The 18,634-nt window shown below is 37.6% G+C and overlaps 1 protein-coding gene across 1 annotated transcript; it reads left to right on the top strand.

Moving 5' to 3' along the window:
• The first annotated feature begins 771 nt into the window (after window positions 1–771).
• On the top strand, window positions 772–8,676 carry stx12 (syntaxin 12). The gene is made up of 10 exons (XM_067510318.1): window positions 772–885; window positions 1,590–1,730; window positions 2,510–2,579; window positions 2,810–2,909; window positions 3,423–3,560; window positions 3,669–3,712; window positions 4,402–4,507; window positions 4,635–4,707; window positions 7,659–7,741; window positions 7,825–8,676. Exons 2-10 carry the CDS (start codon window positions 1,631–1,633, stop codon window positions 7,915–7,917), a joined length of 807 nt encoding a protein of 268 aa, XP_067366419.1. The 5' UTR covers window positions 772–885; window positions 1,590–1,630; the 3' UTR covers window positions 7,918–8,676.
• The last annotated feature ends 9,958 nt before the right edge of the window (window positions 8,677–18,634 follow it).

Below are 18,634 nucleotides of genomic sequence, written 5' to 3'. Positions count from 1 at the left end.
CTCATGTCACACCACTTTTCACATGTCTACACTGGCCTCTGGAAACTGCTCACATCAGGTTCAAAGCTCTGTCTCTTGCTTGCGGGATGATCACCTCAACTGCTCCTGCTTACCTCAACTCCCTCTCATTAGTATCTTATTATTTTTGACTCAAATAATTTAAAATATTAAAATCTAACATCTAATTATTTTGAGTTAATAAGTTATTCAGTTAAGTTGTTATTTTGAGAACATTTTAAAAAGTAAAGGGGGAATAAATACTTTCTGAGTGCACTGTATTTGGCAATGTACAACTTGATACAGGAAGATCTTTGCTGATAGGGGGACTTTATGGAAAATGGGAAGAAAGTTACATTAAAAATGTCAAAAGATACATTAGGGAATACAGAAAGTGGAGGAGTGGGTAATGAAGTGGGGGATACATTTCTCAGGTAAAAAAAGATTATGCTTTTTAGTGGAAAGAGAAACAAATAGAGATATCAGCTTAAAATGTACCAGAGTTAGTTAAAGAACTAACTAAGATCTTTCCAATTGTGTGGGTACACTTTGACACAAGATTAACATGGAAAAAATATATATAATAGGGAAAGGAGAAATGGCTGTGAAAAGGAAAATTGTAGTAGTAAATATTAAGCTTTCAAAGCAGAAGTAAAAAGAAGCAGTTTTTTTTTTTGCTGAGAGATCACGCTGTTCCGACCTGGCAACATATGTGGTTAACTAATCTTTTGGCCCGCTTGTTGTCTAACAATCTTACCTTAAGGGCTGTGGGCTGGGCGCTCAGCGTGCGTGATGTAACGCGATAACGTCACGGATCCGGAAGGGCAGTATCTTAACGTCAAGAAGAACATCATCACGCCTATGTGTTCGTTTTAAAAAGCCAAAAAGGCAAGTATAACATTGTTTTTTAAATTAAACGCTTTGTATTGGTAAGCAATATGTTGCTGTCTTTAAGTTTTTATTGAAGAAGAACACGGTTAGCTATTTTTCACAGTCATTTGAAGCCAAACAAGTTAAGGTTGACAAGTCGGCGTCAGCTAGGTTGAAGGCTAATAGCCGAGCAAAGGATCTCGTTAATTTTGTACATCATCCATTAAGTTTCAAACGCTAACGCTAAATACAGAACGACATATGACCCCGAGTGTATATAGGTCATGCTGGCAATACGTTTATATCATGGTAGAACAATATAATTTCTCTGTTTTCTTTGAACAGAGTAAACGAGTCAACATTAGCAAGCTAACTTTTTAGCAAGCTAACGATTGTTTATCGGATCAAGGTAAAATTAGGCTTATCTCTTCCGTCAGTAAAACAATAAAGTTGTTATTATTCCGGCAGTGTAATCGAACTCTGTTACACATAACATGGATAATGACCGGCTCTGCCACAGTATAATAATCTAACGAAACCTACTTGCAAAACTGCTGCCTAGTTTCTTATTTGAGTTAAGTTAGTTTCCATCTACTGCATTGATGCTCTCTGTACAGTTATTCATTTTTTGATCTTTAAAAATCAAACAGAAAACATGGGAACTGATATCTTAAGATGGTTTGTGATAATTTTTTTCATGCGTCGCTCCCCTTTTTTTGCAGGTGAAGTTTATCGCCAGAGGCTCAAACATAGTCCTGCAGACATGTCTTACGGCAAAGCAGAGAACTACCGCCCTGTCCCACGGGATTTCAATAGTCTCATACAAACATGCAGCTCCAACATTCAGAAGATTACGCAGAACAGTAAGTGCTGCTTTGTGTCCCTGTTTTTCCAGGAGCTCTTTTTGCTACATGGCTGTGAGAATGCTGTGTCAGTCTGCAGTATGTCCCACTGTGTTAAACCCAACTGGTAGGCAGACTAGAAAGTTTTTTATGTATCTTAACTTTGTAGGTAAGTTGATCCATTCACGAAGCCACCATTTTATACTGAATGTGGACCCCCTTAAAACCCTACACTTACAAACTTGTAGCTCAGATCAAATCAAACTTTTTTTTATTTGACATTTTCTGTCTTGGGTTTGTATATTGAAGTTGACAGGATTGGTCAGTGGTCATTTTAAGTAATATTTTAAGCAAAAGTATCAAACATTCTCTATTTTGCACTTGTCTATTTTTACATGATTGTAAACCGAACCTGTAAACAAATGAACTATGTGAACATGTTATTTAATGTTTTTTGGTAATGTGGACATTTTTATCTCCATATATGTAGGCAATTTTAATAAACATCAAAATACTCTGTTGGTTAATGGGTAACAAAAACAATAAGATTTAATATCACATTTACACATTATGCAAAGAACTGATAAAAAAAGTTTAGTTTGGTATAACAGATAAAGGTGAAGGTTTTGGAAGGAAAAATAAGACGAAAACATAGACGAAACATGACATTTCGAATTCTATTAGCTCCTCTTTAGTCCACACAAATCTGCTTTGGTCTGCTGCTTTTTTTCCTTCTGTTCAGTGGATGTTTAGGTCACATGCTTCAAGTATGACATGCTTGTTTCTTGTCTTCGTGGCAGCTGCTCAGATCAAGAGCATGGTGAATCAGCTGGGAACCAGACAGGACACCAGTGAACTTCAGGATCGTCTGTATGTATAAACTGGCTCTAGAAACTTTTAAATTGTTTCTTCTCTCTCACAAACACACACAATGAGTTACAATTGATGGAGAACTGTTGTACTCCAGTATCTCTGTTAAACAGTCTGCAATAAAATAGATGCACTTTATTGTGCATAATTCTGGGTGATTGGCTGCTGGGACAGCTTACTCATCAGACTGTCAAGTATTATGTTATTCTAATCTGCTGGTATTTCCATAGGCAACAGATACAACATTACACCAACCAATTGGCAAAAGAAACCAACAAGCACCTGAAAGAGTTCGGCTCAATCCCTTTGGCTTCATCACCCTCAGAGCAAGTAAGTGCCAAGCTACATTGGTTTATAGTAACTTTGTCAGTCCAGTGTCTGCCCTGAGTACTGATAATCTTTAGTTCTCTGTCACACTAAGAGGCATTTAGCATAGTTCCTATGAAATTGAAATCTCAGATTTCAGTGATTTTTATTTTTATTTATTTTTTGTCACAAAAGATATTATTGCCTTATTGTTGGTATTACAGCGTCACAGCAGCAGAAGATGTAAATGATGAACCATAGTCCACACAGATTCACTCAATCACTCAGATTCTTTTACTGCTGAGCCATGCTTATATTACGTGCAGAATGTGGATTGACCTTGTGTTGCTGAAATAAGACCGACCTTCCCTGATAGATATTGTCTGGATGCCAGCATATATTGCTTTAAAATGTGCTTACAAGTCACCCCCTGTTGTGTGCATTATCGCTGTATTATTCATTTTCTGAGGTTTCTGTTTTATTGTCTGACTGGTTTCATTTAATTTCTTTTGTATCCTTCTGTTCTGTGACATCCAGAGGCAGCAAAAGATCCAGAGAGAGCGACTGATGAATGATTTCTCAGCAGCTCTCAACAACTTCCAAGCAGTTCAGCGCCGTGCAGCAGAGAAGGAAAAGGAGTCAGTAGCCAGAGCGAGGGCTGGATCCCGTCTGTCAGTAAGTGGTGCAACACCACAGGACAGCAGAGAAAGAGAAAACTGATGGAATTTAATTGTGGTTTGCTGGTCTGACTTTGGGATTCGTGCATTTGTTTATCTCTTTCAGACTGAAGACAGTTCTCGGGATGAGAAGCTTGTTTCTTTTGATAAGTAAGTATGATTATTCATTCAGGTATCTTCAACCCAAAGAGTTAAAGATACAATAATATACACTATATGAATTAATCACATGAGGAATGAATAAAAGCATTAAAACCTTTTTGAGAACAGGCAGTAACTTCAATGTGTATCTTTTTTATTGCAGTTGATAATTGTCATTACATATCTTACTAATGTTAGTGAAGTAGCTCTTTTAGTTTCTGCACTCAACCGTTTATAGTCAGCACAGAACTCAACAATTGACAACAATGTTTACCTGCCAAACATATGGAGCATTTTAAAATGCCAAAATAATAAAAAAAAAGCTGTGATTATTATTATTTTTGTTTGGCATAACATTTCAATATCAACAAAACAAAATGTTGTTACATCAGTTCTTGAAAACTGACAGTACTCTGGTATTTGAAAGGTCTGTACCACCCTCTAATGGACAACCCTAAAATGACCACAACCATGTTACTTTATTAAGAAAAGACAAGATGTCTGTGCCTTTTAACGAGGGTTTCATTGAATTATGATAATTTATGCATAGATATGGATATAATACACAGTGTGTATGTTCATCTCTCTATTATTTTACCTTGATTGAAATATTCATAGAAAAAAAGACAATGGTTTAAGTTTGTGTTCACACACGTTATTCCACTTGTACTTGTGTTTTTTGAATGTCCTCTATGAAGTCAAGAAGACTGGGGTCAGATGACCACCCAGGCAGAGGAGGTGGCCATCACAGAGGAGGATTTGGAGCTGATCAAGGAGAGAGAAACCAACATCAGGCAGCTGGAGGTGAGCCTTTTCTTACTGTTTCTAATTTATTTATCAGGACACAGTGGATGACTATCAGCCCCCCAACAGTTACCTAAGAACATACCCACCTTCCAGAGTTGAATATAGTTTTTGATCTTTGTTTCAGTCTGACATCATGGATGTAAACCAGATCTTTAAGGACCTGGCAGTGATGATCCACGATCAGGGAGAGATGATTGGTGAGTAGATCTTGTCCTGTTAATGTAAGGCCATCTGCTCTAGTTATTTTGCATTTTAAAGGCACGTTAAAGCAGTACTGAGACCAAATTCCCCACTAAGGTATCAATCAGTTATGACTGGAAATAATGTATGAAAGAGACTGCATGGCTTTTTGCACCCTTTATTGTGTGGTTGATTGGATTTAACATGCATATCAGGCTGTACTAAATAGCCCAGAAAGACAAAACAAAAACAGGAAAACAGTACATGCAAATACATTTAAAAACAAATCTCCTACACATCAGTATCGCACCTGCATTCCATGGCTGTCTACCTAGTATTTAGGTAGGTCCTGTTTCCTCTAATTATACTTGAAATGCATTTAATAAGTGAGTACATTTCTATATTCTCTCTGAATGCTGTCAAAATGTATGCTATGCTGATTTGACTACAGCACCAGGTAACCAAGGAGGAAAAGCAAGTAGCAGCAACAACAAAACAAAGTGTGCTTTGTTCATCTTTTTTATTTCACTGTAATTTCAACTAGTTTGTCTTTAGCTACAGTCAGGTCCATATATATTTGGACAGTGAGGATTCAAATGATGACACAATAGGTTTGAAATGAAACTATCAAGATGTACTTGATCAGGTTTAATTTAATGGTCTGTTCAAAAATATTTGATGAGCTGTTCGGGAATTGCGGCCATTTTTATTCGCGATCGTTTTAGTAGGTCAAAAGTAATTGGACAATTGGCTGCCCAGCTGTTCAGGCCAGGTGCATGTTATTCCCACATTAGGCGAATAAGGTTTTCCGAGTTAACTTAAATTGTTGCATATGCAGTATTTTGTTAATGGTTAGTATGAGAGCCAAGTAAACTGCCTGTGAACAAGCCATTACTAGACTGAAATCAAATCAACTGTCTGGTTCATTCTTAAAAAGAAAAAAACACACTGATGCGCTTGGTAGTGTGAAAGCAACTCAAGAACCACTGTCCAGTGTCCTAGTCAGGTGTGTAATCTGAAGCCAATTGAGCTATGATTCAGTTGTGGGAAACAAACAGCCCCAGAAAAGCAGCTCAAGTAAAAAGCTAGCAGAACCTCACCAGGGAATAAGCTCAGAATCTGAAGACATGTTTAGAATTGACTGCGATAGCTTTGCATTTTGCAAGGGTTTATGGTACAATAGACTGGTAAAATATTTTTGAGCCACAAAGCCTTGGGATCTGTGAATAAAAATGCTGTAGTTCCAACACAGTTCATCCAATATGTTTGACCAGATACTTAAATTACAGCAGACGGTCTAAAATTTAAACACTTTTGTTTTTTCAAATTATTGTTGTTAATGTTAATGAAAAGTCAGCCAATCTCACAGTACTATATTATCTTAAAAATCAGTTTAATCAAAAGCAAAGTCAGATTTTTATTTCAGAAAAACCATTGTCTTACCAGGGTACCAACAATTTTGTTTACATATATATTTGAACTAGAAATAATAACCTGGCAAAGAAATTATACAGATAGTACTTATTTATTTTATATATTTTTTTACAGATAGCACTTTCATTCTTGACAATGGATTTTTGGTTAATTGTGGTCTTAGCTAAAAAGTTAGCTTGGTATCTCTCTGAATACTAGTTCTCTGGTTTGTTAAGTAAAACAGCATTGTGGCCAATAGTAGACTCTGCAGTACTTGCCTTTCACTATCAAACATATAGGAAACACCTGCAGAAGCGTTCTTAGTTTAAGTGCTTACCTCTTCCCCCTTAGCTGTGTCGCACATAAACCATCTGTTGTAAAAACTGAAACAGATTGTACCATACAGGTCATAGCTAATATAAACCTCTGGGTTTGTCTACAGCTTATCATCATCAATAAATGACTTATTTTTTTGCTGAATCCTTATCTTCAGGAGAAATCTCAAAAGCAGTTCGATGAGAAAAATACAACTGTCAACAAATACAACAAATTCACCAAATTTATGTGAATTCTCTTTAGTCTGTATCATCTCAAAATTTAATAATGTTCTTGATTTAAAAATAAGACTTTTTAAGACTGTGGGTTTTAGCACCACAAAGGTGTGGAGATTGGTGAGGAGGGATGGAGGGAGAGACAATCTGTTTCTATCAGTAATAACAGTAACACTCCTGTGAGGAGTAATGTACATTTACAATCTTACTATTACAGAGTATCTACTTGTATCTTAATAAATCACATTCATACATGAATCCTACATCATTTACGGTTTAATTTTAAATGATGAAAAAAAAATACACACACACACACACACACACACACACACATATATATATATGTGTATATATATATATATATATATATATATATATATATATATATATATTAAAAAAAACCAACCAACTGAACATACACCACTGTAAACGAATGTTGCAGTGCCAGAGTTCCAATTAGATGTAACATGTTTATAACTACACAGCACACTGTAAAACTGTGATGATCTATTTAGGACTGCAGCTTCTAGCTATTTAAAATGTTCATCTTAAAAATCTAATACTCTTTGACATAAAACCCTTTGTTCATCCTTTTTATCTGCTGCAGGGGTGCAGCTTCAGTCTCTGCTTCAAAACTAACACAAAATTAGTGTTCGTTCTTCCTTTCCTTCCATTACAAGCAGCATAAAGGCCACCATGTGTGTTTAGTGAACAAAGAGGGGCCCAAGCAACTTGACTGTGGAAAGAGTAAAAATGTCCAATTTGTGCCAGTTTGTGTTATGCTTCGAATTACCAGTGGCCTTTGCAGAGCCTATCAAGCATCATTATCTGTGAAATCCACCTAATTTCTGTTTTTTGGCTGCATGTGCCTGTGAACACCCCTCTCTCCCCCTCCCTGTTTGCCCTTCTCCCTCATGCACACAGGAAGTAGAGCTGCAGTAGACTTGATATTATAAAATTTTAACAATCTTAATGACAGCTGAAATTTATGTTGCACCCTGTAGATAGCATAGAGGCAAATGTGGAGAGTGCAGAAGTTCATGTGGAGCGAGGAACTGAGCAGCTTCAGAGAGCCAGTTACTACCAGGTGAGTGTGCAGTCACCACTCTGAGTGCTGTTATACAGTGAACTCTCTGCCTGTAACTGCCTTGTTCTTGCTCTCTATTACAGCAAAAGTCCCGGAAGAAAATGTGCATCCTTGCTATGGTTTGTTCCATTGTGCTCGTCATACTCAGTATCATTATCTGGCAAGCCGCTAAGTGAGATGAATCTCCACAACCAACCCCATCATATTTTATTCTGCCCCCTTCCACCTGCAAGAACCTGCTTGGAATCGCAAGAAGAAAAAGAAAAGGCCGATCACTTCACCTAGTTGAGTGGGGTAGATCCATGCCGAAGGCTGATCAGTGAACTGATCGAGCCTGTTTTTGTAAAATAGCTGAAAAAAACATGCTGTTTAAAGCGAGATAAAAGAGTGGGTGGTGTAGGGGATAATTTAAGATCTGAGATTTCTTAATTTTGCGCATTCAGTCATTTCTTGTATTATTTACTGCACTAACACTAGATGTCTGTATTTCAAATGTAGAAATATTATTGCTAATGATTTCAGAACAGACGCAATGAAGAGGAAAAACCACACACTTGTTATAGTAAGTGAAGCTGTGGTTTTAGGGGTTTGTAAATTAATTTTGTTGTTACCTGTTGTGGTGTCACCTTCTGTAAAGTGTGTGGAAGGCCACAGGGGTGTGGTCCTTTGCCTTCACTGTAACATGACATAGGACTTGTATGACATCTGCTGGTGATTGCAAAAGTGCTTGTATTATACATGTTTGTAAAACAAAAGCTCTAACAAATGATTAGTATAAATCAAATCCATGTCTGTACATATTACTGCACTGTATTCTTCTGAAAACATTATTGATGATGAGTAATGACATTGTGTCAATATGCCTTCAAACTACACCTTTTTAAATTGATTTCTATGACTCCTGACAGTATGCATAATAAATGTCTTCAACTCTTTTAACACTCAGACATCAGTTTTGTGTGTGTTGTCTTACTGTCTTTACTTTCAGCACTTTATTGGTTATTTTAAAACTCTTTTTTTTGTCATTTGTGTTTGGTTTTGTGATTTTGGCAACATTTCTCTGTAACCTTAAGAACCAGAGTAAATGCTGAGATCTTGAATCATGGCAGCATTAATAAATAATTCCAGTGAGTTAAAAACGGGAAGGCAGACATTCCAACTAAGTTTTTTTCTTTATTTAAAATGTTGTTGTAGGACTTTCTGGCATCATTTGAAACTCCTGCAGATAGCTACACACTACAACTCCAAACTTGATTTTCACACAAGTTAAGACTTTTTAAGTAAAACAAAATCTATAACCTTTGATTTGTTAATTCACTTGAATTTTATACTCTTTTCACTGACCATCTTAATTGAATGTTTTTTTTTTTATTATTTTTATTGAATTTTAGTAAACTTTCCAACTTCTGGAAATGGCTTTTGTAACAAATGATCTGCAAATATATTTTGATAACATAGTTAAATGTGACATTTGTCACAATAACACGGTGAATAGAACTCGAACATTTTCACAATATTAAGGTATAAAGCTTGTTAAAACTGGAAAGAAGAATTCTAGCGAGTTTCAGGGAATTTTAGTTGGAGGTTTTTAGAAAATGTATTAAATATAAATTGAGTCATTTATATAGAGAATCGACTGCATATGGGCAATGGGCATTCAATCTGTCAAAATAAGTTTTCTGCCTTGCATGTCATTTAAATATCCCAGGAATACACAGGACACAGGAATAAAGTCTCATAGAAAAATTGGCTTATAATTACCCAAGTGTAACATATACAAAGAAATTTGAATTACTAACAAAATGTGGGCCCTACAAAAGATAACTAAACTCAAACTATCAAACTGAACCTACAGCACAAGTTTGAAACAAAAACCAACAGAACTGACCTAACCATTATGACACACAAGGGGTAGACATAACTTTAACCAAGCACATTCTAAACACACACACTATTTTAAATATGCAAAAGCAATAACAAAATATTGTACCAAATAAAGTTTAATAACCTATAACATCTAAAGAAACATTTTTCCCCTCCCTGCATCAAACAGAGTACTTGGTACAGTCCGGGCCAGTAGAAAGTATTTAAAGATGATAAGGGCCATAATCCAAACTTTTATTTGGATGGCTAACACCCCCAGACTAGCAGAACAGAAACTCAAGAAAAACAGAAATTAAATTAATACAACTTAATACTGGAAAGAAAGTAAAATTAAAAGATTAAAAGATTCTTGACCAAGGTTGTGGCCATCACAATGCTGATGCTCTTAACATTATGTTCGATTGACCTGAGACCTGAGATTATTTTAACTGTCCATAACCTGAACTTTTCATGTTTGTCATGGTGTAAAAGTTGATAGATGAAGCCACTGTACCACAAATTGCTGAAAACTGTAATGCTGGCTATGATCAACAGGTGTCAGAAAAGACTATATACACCCCAGCCTGCTGTGTATGAAGCTGTGTAGTTGCAAACTGGTCAGAGTGAGTGAGCCCTGTCCTCCCCCAAGGTTCCTACAGTTGGCATGTGAGTGTCAGAACTGGACCATGGAGCCAAAGAAGAAGGTGGCCTGATCTGATGAGACCAGGATACACCATGACAATGAATGAGCAAAATAAAGTATTACTGTGTTTTGCACAGCAGAGGAGACTGTTATGCAAGAACAAGAGCTGCAACGTGCACCTGGGTTGGCTTTTGTAAGTCTTTCTTTTTCTTCTACATCAAGAAACAACTAATTGGCATCACTCTGCTGCCAGCTTCAATCCTCCATGTGTGTTTCAGTAGCAGAGAGGTGCGTGAGAAGAAAGGCAGCTGGTAGAGTCTTTGGCTGTGACTGGCAGACGGTTTTCTGCTGTTGTTTCTTTCCTCCACCCTTGCCGTCTAGTTGAGTGACCAGTGTACCCAGCTGATTGGCTCCTGTGCAGTCGCCCTCATTAAACAATGGCTGGTCATCATGATGCCAGCTAGGTAGTTTTACTTGAGTAAGTTAACTAGCTAGAAAGCTCAGTTTCTGGACCTTGTTTTTTCCACCTTGTCAACTGAGACTGAAAAGGTGTTTGGGAGGAGTCGGTATGAGTTTAAACCAATTAGCCACACCATTATCACCACGACTAGATGTTTTTTATAAAAATATTATGAACTAGTAAGTGATGACATATCATTATCGCATCTCACAAATTATTCCACCTTTCCACTGATTCTTGACCATTATTTCAGTACATGTATGAATGTACAAAATGTACCCATGTTTTCTTATTATGTTAGTTTTGTAATAAGTAAAATGTAGATAATCTGCTTAGTAGATTTACTTGAGAAAAAGAGGTAAAAAGTGGTAAAATGTTTTAGGCAAATACTTGCACTTGTACCTGAGTAGTGAGTTTGTTTACTTATACTACCTCTGCACACAGTGTACCACATGTTGCTGTGGTAATGATGTGGCTGATCGGTGTATATGGTTAGATTTGGACCAGTTTGCCTTAGACACACATTTTAAAATAGGTCATTCTGTGTAATTGAAATCACATTATCTCACCTGAAAGTTCAAACCAAGGTTCATGTTTTTGTTAAATTTTATACATCTGATCAGGTTAGGTCTGGATTCACACTGCAAGTTTTCAGTGCACTAAAATTTGCAAGACATAAGGTTCTGTCATCATCACTTATGTGGCTTTTTCTTGTATCATTGTATCTCTAGGACTCTGGGCATCCTGCACTTTGATATACTGCTGCTGTAAGTACGTTGTTATCCTGTCCTCTTGTATCGCCTCTTGCTCATTCTCAGAATAAAACACATATACACTTTTTTCAAATCTTAATTCGAATTTCTAATTCTAATTCTATTTCAGATCTACTATTTAAGGGGTTACACTTGTCCAGTGCCATGTATGGTTTCATTTTGGACACCATATAGTTTGGTTTGAACTGTAACTCCTTTGCTCAAATTTTACTTCTCTGTTCTATGCAGTTCAGACCGTGTTCTTCTTCTGTGTTTTTTGTCCAGTCCCGAACAAAGGCTTCATTGCAGCACTGTTTGGTTAGACTTTTCAACGGGGCAGCATGTAACTAATATACTGGCAAATGAGTGATATGTCAAGTGTCGTGAGACTGGTTCAAGTGGAAAAAGTATGTCCTGAATATTATTGGACTGAACCTCTGGACTGATAAGTACCAATACAACATCATCTTAAATGGGAGTTCCCACTCCGCTGTGTTTACATTCTCATTTCTTATGTAGTACTTTCCATAAGGTTCACCCCCAGATAATTAACGAATGCAATAGGTTGCAGATGTCGGTCACGCTCGATGATGCAGCCAGCGTGTGTGCAATTGTTGCAGGGTTCTGGGCAGATTGTCTCTGTCCACTTTCAAGTGGACTCAGTTTGCTTGTGGTGTGAAAGTAAAACAATTTGACACTGAATTTTGTAATACATGTATATACATGCTTTTTTTCAGTTCAATTTGTTTGGTCAAAAAACATATACATTTATACTTGCAGACACACACACAAATAGTGTAAGTAGAAGCTACAGCTTATTTTACCTACTCTCACTAACTGTACTCAGACAGCTCAGAAAAAACATATATTTTTATTCTTAAGTTGTTTTTTAAAAACACACACTACTCTCATGTAGTTATTTCTCATTAACAATTATTAGATGTTTACTGTTATTACATTAACAACATAATTTGTAGTATTTTAAGTTTCACGAAATCCTAAAATTAGTTGGTGCCAGATTTGCCATATTACCAAGTCTTACAGCACTGTTTTGTAAAATCAAATCTCCAGTCAGTATAATGTATATATGTGGTCATTCAATGCTTTTTGTTTGAAAGCATTGAAAAATTATTTACACGTTCATGTTTATTTACCTCTGTTTCACTGACTGTGTGAAGGGTTTTGACAATGTGGCTTCATTTTGGACCAAGTGAAAATAAGTGTAAAATATTATCCACCAGGGGACTTGGGCTTAATCATCACTGATTGAAAACAGGATGTCTTTTATGAAGTTTTGCTTTTCTAAAACAAAGACAGAAACCATGGCACACCTGAAGACATTATCAGTGGTAGGTGTGTAGATGTATGTAGTTGTGGACAAGCTTAATGTGTATCTGCTGCCTTATAACCTGTAGAGCACAGATGGTAAAACCGATTTTACAGTAGTTGCATTGGGTATAAATCTGAAATCTGTTTTTACCACAGTCTCCATTAGCAAAAGTAACAAATAAAATAAGATGAATGGTATTCAACTCATGCTAAGCCTCCTCAGCCACTGTTTCCAAGTTATTTTCCAACACAAACTGACAGTGACCCCATTCCTGTGGCCTTATAGTTTCCTTGCAACACTCTGGAAACAATGTCCCTTGACAGGCCTGTCACAGACAGGATTCATTGTAATCCCTTCATCTCCAGGACTCTGTGACTGCAGTAGCTTCACTTCATTTTGGAAAGAGAATCATTTCACCCGAAATTCCCCCACCAGGTGTAAAGCCCTCTGTAACAAAGCGGTCCGCATCGGCAAGACACATGGAAAGTTACAGCGACAACATGACATCAAATGACTGAACTGATCAAGGGTCAAATATAAACTGGTCATAAGATTTATATGTTTGTATACAGCCAGGATAATTGGTGGGATGCTAATTTTTACCATAGTCAGGATGTTTTTTTTATTTGAAGATTTGTTTACTATTACATGCCACAAACGTTGACTTTTTGACATCAGCAGAGGTGAATTGTCATCACTCCTGTTAGATTGTACAGGTGTACCTTATTGTTAACTGTGTGCTGAGCATACGATGCCTGATAGACTTTAAACAGTTTTGAGCTGTAGATACTGTAGGAAATACAGATATTTATATTTACAGATACTTATTGAGCCTCTGGGAAACAGCCCAGCTCATGCAGCAGGTTGCTGTTTGTTGCCCTGTTGTCCCTGCCAGATCAACATACAGTACATTCACGTGATGCAGATGTCAGGACTCCTTGTTGAGGAAGTGCTTCTTAGAGCAGCATTAAATTTGTAAACATCATGATATTGTGTAAGTTCCCCCTGTGTGATGACACAGAGCCCCTTGGAATCATATCAGGGTAGTTCTGAACCAAGTTCTGGCCAAGACACTAAACCCCTAACAGTCCATTCCTCTCCCCTGTGCAGTGCTGGTCCAAGCCTGGTAGATTTACTACTTGAGACATTAACTGTTTGAGACAAGGACAAACATATGTAAATAATGTGTGATCATCTTTCATAATCAATGTTCAGTGCAATCAGAAATGCACCAGTGGACACTGGTGGGATAAACTGGTTGGTATAAACAGACTGACTCCCAGATGTAACTGTTGCACAGTAAGCTTCTGAATTCTTGAGAGCACATTGATAGGGAAATGGAAATATTATCCACTCCAAATTAAATCTACCACGCAAAAAGTGAAACAAATATTTTCTGAGGTCACTATATGGACACGTGTATATGCCTAGTTCTGTGTACATAAATGTGTGTACAATATATGTTATCCTAATTTACCACATGTACAGTAACCCTCATTTAACTAGCTCCCCTTGATACTGTATAGTGTATATCATGATGAACTTCAAAGTCACAGAACATTAACATTTGCAAAGTATGTCCACCTCTGCCCTTTTTCTTCTCTGAGTAAAATAGCTCATTATTTCCTTGTTGTTGCAACCCTTCCTTCTAAAAATTAAAATGAAAAAGGATGTTCACTTGTTCACTTTGTTCACTATGAGACTACTATTAGATACTTTTCTCAATTTTTCAACATACTTTCCCATTATAATGATATGTTTTCTCATTATTTTGACATTTCATTATAATGAAATACTGATTTATTCTGTTGTTATCATCATAACAATGGATCCTACTGACTAAGTACAGTCGGTCATCTTGTTATATTTACCAGGTAGTAACTGTATAGCACTTATATAGTACTTTTCTACCTATTGGTACTCATCTGTCATCTGCCATCTGTCAGTGGATGAGCTGCAGGGTGCACCCAGGACAAATGTCCGCCACAGCATTTTACCATCAGCACAAACACACAGACACACGCACACACACAGACACAGTGAGTGTTGGCCAGCTGTATAGCAGCTCCCCATCGGTGTGTGAGTGTGTGTGTGATTGTGAAGCAGAATGTGTACTGTTTTTATGTTAGGCTTAAGGTTGCACCAATCTTTCAGCATCAAAAGCAAGAAAGATGCTCAAGGAGTATGAATGCACCTAGTTATAGTAAATCAGTTAAATTAGTTTAAGTTTGCATCTCCCTTGATAAATTAATTTAACATTAACTAATACAATTTTGATGAAGGAACATTTTTAATAACTTATAGTGCATTAAATTTTTAACTGATTTTATACTGATAAAACTTATATATTTATACTGAAAATTATTGTTTTTCCTTTTTGCCATTTAAAAAAAGGGGATGCAAACCTTTGCACCCAACTGACCATGAGGTCAATTATTGCCTGGAAAACTATGATTAAGGCTGTGGGAATCGTTGTGTGTATTTTGATGGTCAGTGGCAGAGTAAACTGTTATTCTGACTGGCCTGAATGTTTGAACAGACTCTGTTTGAAAAAGGTGAAAAATGTCTTGTTATAACGCGAAAGTATGTTGTAAAAACAAAACAGTTTTTTTGTTATTATGAGATAGGGAGCAGTTTGTTTCCTCAGGGTAGCAGCAACCAGCTGCCATACACAGACAATGACAGAGCTGAGTGTTGGACAACATATTCAGTAACCAGAGTAACCCTGTTCGAGCTGGAGACCAGAAAGACTGTGATGCAGAGAAGAAAAGCAAAAGTTGGGAAAGAACTTAGAGAACGAGTTTGGGTGGGTCTCAATGTCTCTGGGAAAATGAGTCTGACCAACTTATCCACCTTTTCCCTATTTAATTATTTCCAGATGGATCTAATGTTGAAGCTGGAAGGCCTTCAAGGGCCTCTCCTGTCTGGGCGTGTGTGTAAGTGCACTCAGAGGAAACAGAGAACAGGGGTGGGCAGGGGGGCAATGTGATATACCCGCCCAGACTCCATAAAGGACCCATGGGATTGCTCTCAGAAATCCCCTCTCTTGTCCTTGAGGGTTGTCAGCTTACAGCAACACACAGCTTTGTGCTGTCAGCCACCACCTTCTCCTCGCTCTGCTCTCCGCTCTGAGCCTGCAGCCGTGCCCCACTGTTTAATCCAGACTGTCAGAGGTGAGGCATGCCTGCCCTCACTTTGTGCCAGTGGTATTTCCTCTCAGGCCTGTGCCAGTTGAAATCTAAGGGGACATGTTTATCTCTGCCAGCTCCTAGCAGTCAAAACAGCCCTCAACTCCAATGGACAAGGAACCTCTGCTGGCTCCTCAATGCACCTATGTCTTTAGCATACATGTCCTTCCTTCCTTACACTATAGAGTGATGTTATATCAGTCCACTGATACTGTTATACACAACACTGATACAAAAACACATGATTTTTATTGAAAAAGGTTTAACAAGACAGAGAAAATCTCTGATTGTTCTCACATAAACCTGGAAATAATCAGGTAGTCTGAGGATTTACAGACACGAGAAGTTCTGACATGTAAAATGAAGATGAAATATTTTGGAGTCTGAACTATTTCACAGAAACTCAAATGTCCTTGAGTTTTATCCATTTTATCCATGTTCAGATGACACTCAGATGGATTTGATCAACTCATCAAAGAGTTATTCCAGTAAATCAACCTTCAGCCATTGTTCACTCATTACAAATATGGCTGTGAGTCAAGTTTCCAGCAGAACATTGGCATCGGAATCAAGTCAAAGTGTCAGAAGTCAAATAGTTATTCTAAGCAAAGAGGGCGTTTCTCAGAGTCATGCTTACACTGAAGCTTTCTGAGTGGGCACATGCAACATTTGGAAATCAAGTGAGATGTAGCATGAGATTCGAAATCAATCCACCCAGAGAGTCAAACACTGACGCTCTGGGAAAGCACATGTTGTCTCATAGATATGTACAGAGTACTCTTTTGCATTAGTATGTGCATTAGAAGGGCAAACATGCACAAAAATGTTTTGGATGTAAATATTTCTTTACTACTGCCAGTGTAGTTCTGTGAGTCTGTGTCATGAGGCATTGACAGCATCTGTCCACAGTAAGTTACAATGATACAATAATGCAATAATAATAATAGTAATAATAATAGGTTTTATTTATAATGCACTTTTCATTTGAAGAAATCTTAAAAAGAATGGTTTTCAGTCCTTTTTAAAAGCATCCACCATCTGTGAAGCCCTAAGGTGGATTGGCAGGGCATTCCACAGATGGGGGGCTGTGGCTTGAAATGGCCTGTCCACCATTGTTTTGACTTTTGTCCTGGGTGGGCGAACACAGTGTATTTGGCCTAAGAGACAAAGGCTGATAAAAGATACAACCATCTAAACCAATCAGCTCACAACTTTGATGCTCCTATCCTGGATTTGTCACTTAATGACTTAGAACGACATGCAAGATGTTTGTATTCAGGTGAACATGTGATTAATGTTGGGTCACAATCCACCTTAACGCTCCCAAATGTATAGGAGCCAGTTGCCACCTGCTTGGCTGAATAATCAGCTGAGTGGAGCTGTGAGCCTGGATTATTATTTAGCATCAGAAGAAACAGTGCTGCCAACCAGAGCTGGTTAATTCATAGTTCACCCAACACTCTTTTGATTCTATGCATATTTCTAGCAATGCTAACAGGAGCTCTAGTTACATGCTGAGTTCTGGGCTGAACATAGATTGAGGTGACATGAACATAGGTCACAGTAAAACTAATAGAGTCCACTGTATCACAGCTGCATGGCCACAGCAGGTTATTAAAGCAGAACAGGATTCACAAAGATCTACTGTTATTTTGTACATCATTTTGTAACCTCATCACTATGTGCCAAGTCTGAATCAATTGGTCTGACTGTCCATCTGAATACTGTACTTTGACCCCCTCCCCTTGTGTCTCACACAGACACACACCCTCCCTCTGCGTTTCTCTCTCTGTTGGAAAACCATGTCTGCTGTAGTTATTTGCATTCCTGTGGTTTGACTGGCACTTCCTGCCATGTACGAGAAGCACAGCTGCAGTAAAGAACATTCCTTCAACTCTTGTTGACTTTTTCAAGATTTTTATTTTTTTTACTTCTCATCTTCTTGTATTTTAACAAGCAATGTTTGGTCCAAAGAATTTAAGTGAGTAGTGAAGATGTGATGAAGTTTGCACATGAATCACAGTTGCTGTATGTAATTAAAAACTTTTAGTATTGTGTTGTAATAAATGAACAAGATGCAGCAGACTTGTGTCTCTTTCTGACAGCTTTCAATACCAGTGAGGGAGAGCAGCCACAGGGAGGGAACTGTGCCACATATAATACTGAGGCAAAACATGTACTGGACCTGGTTTTGTACTAGTTACACAGAGATCAAACAGATACTTTATGCCAATCATCTCATCTGAGTGTGGGTAAGACACAAAACAGTTTAAAAAGTTTCTTGTTGAAGTACTCACAGTTGTTAAAACTGCATTATATAACTTTTATTAAATATTACTGTAAATAAAATTCCTATTTTCTAAGCCTTCTAGGCAGCTATGACCTAAAGAACTGTGCAGAAGCACTCAAGCACCCCAACTGGTCAAAGCAGATAGCTGCCCACCCTGAGTCCAGTTCTGCTGGAGGTTTCTTCCGTTAAAGGGAGTTTTTCTTCTTCACTGATGCCTAGGGCTTGCTCAAGGGGGAACTGTTGAAAACTAGAGAAGGAAATGCAGCTGGGAGAATGGCTATTTCTAGTAAATCACACACTGATGAGCAGCCCATCCTGCCTGCATGAGCTTTTCTTACCCCCCGGTTGGGGGTGGTGACATGGGGAG

Source organism: Channa argus, chromosome 1, assembly GCF_033026475.1.
Source record: "Channa argus isolate prfri chromosome 1, Channa argus male v1.0, whole genome shotgun sequence".
Classification (NCBI taxonomy): Eukaryota; Metazoa; Chordata; class Actinopteri; order Anabantiformes; family Channidae; genus Channa; species Channa argus.
Note: the sequence above shows the minus strand (reverse complement) of the source record. Positions and strands in the feature narration are given on the sequence as shown.

Bases quoted from the DNA above. Each gene is read 5' to 3' on its own strand.
- stx12 (XM_067510318.1), top strand. From the start codon at position 1,631: ATGTCTTACGGCAAAGCAGAGAACTACCGCCCTGTCCCACGGGATTTC. The intron at 1,731-2,509 runs GTAAGTGCTGCT...TCTTCGTGGCAG, and splicing joins TCAGAAGATTACGCAGAACA to CTGCTCAGATCAAGAGCATG. The intron at 4,708-7,658 runs GTGAGTAGATCT...TGCACCCTGTAG, and splicing joins CGATCAGGGAGAGATGATTG to ATAGCATAGAGGCAAATGTG.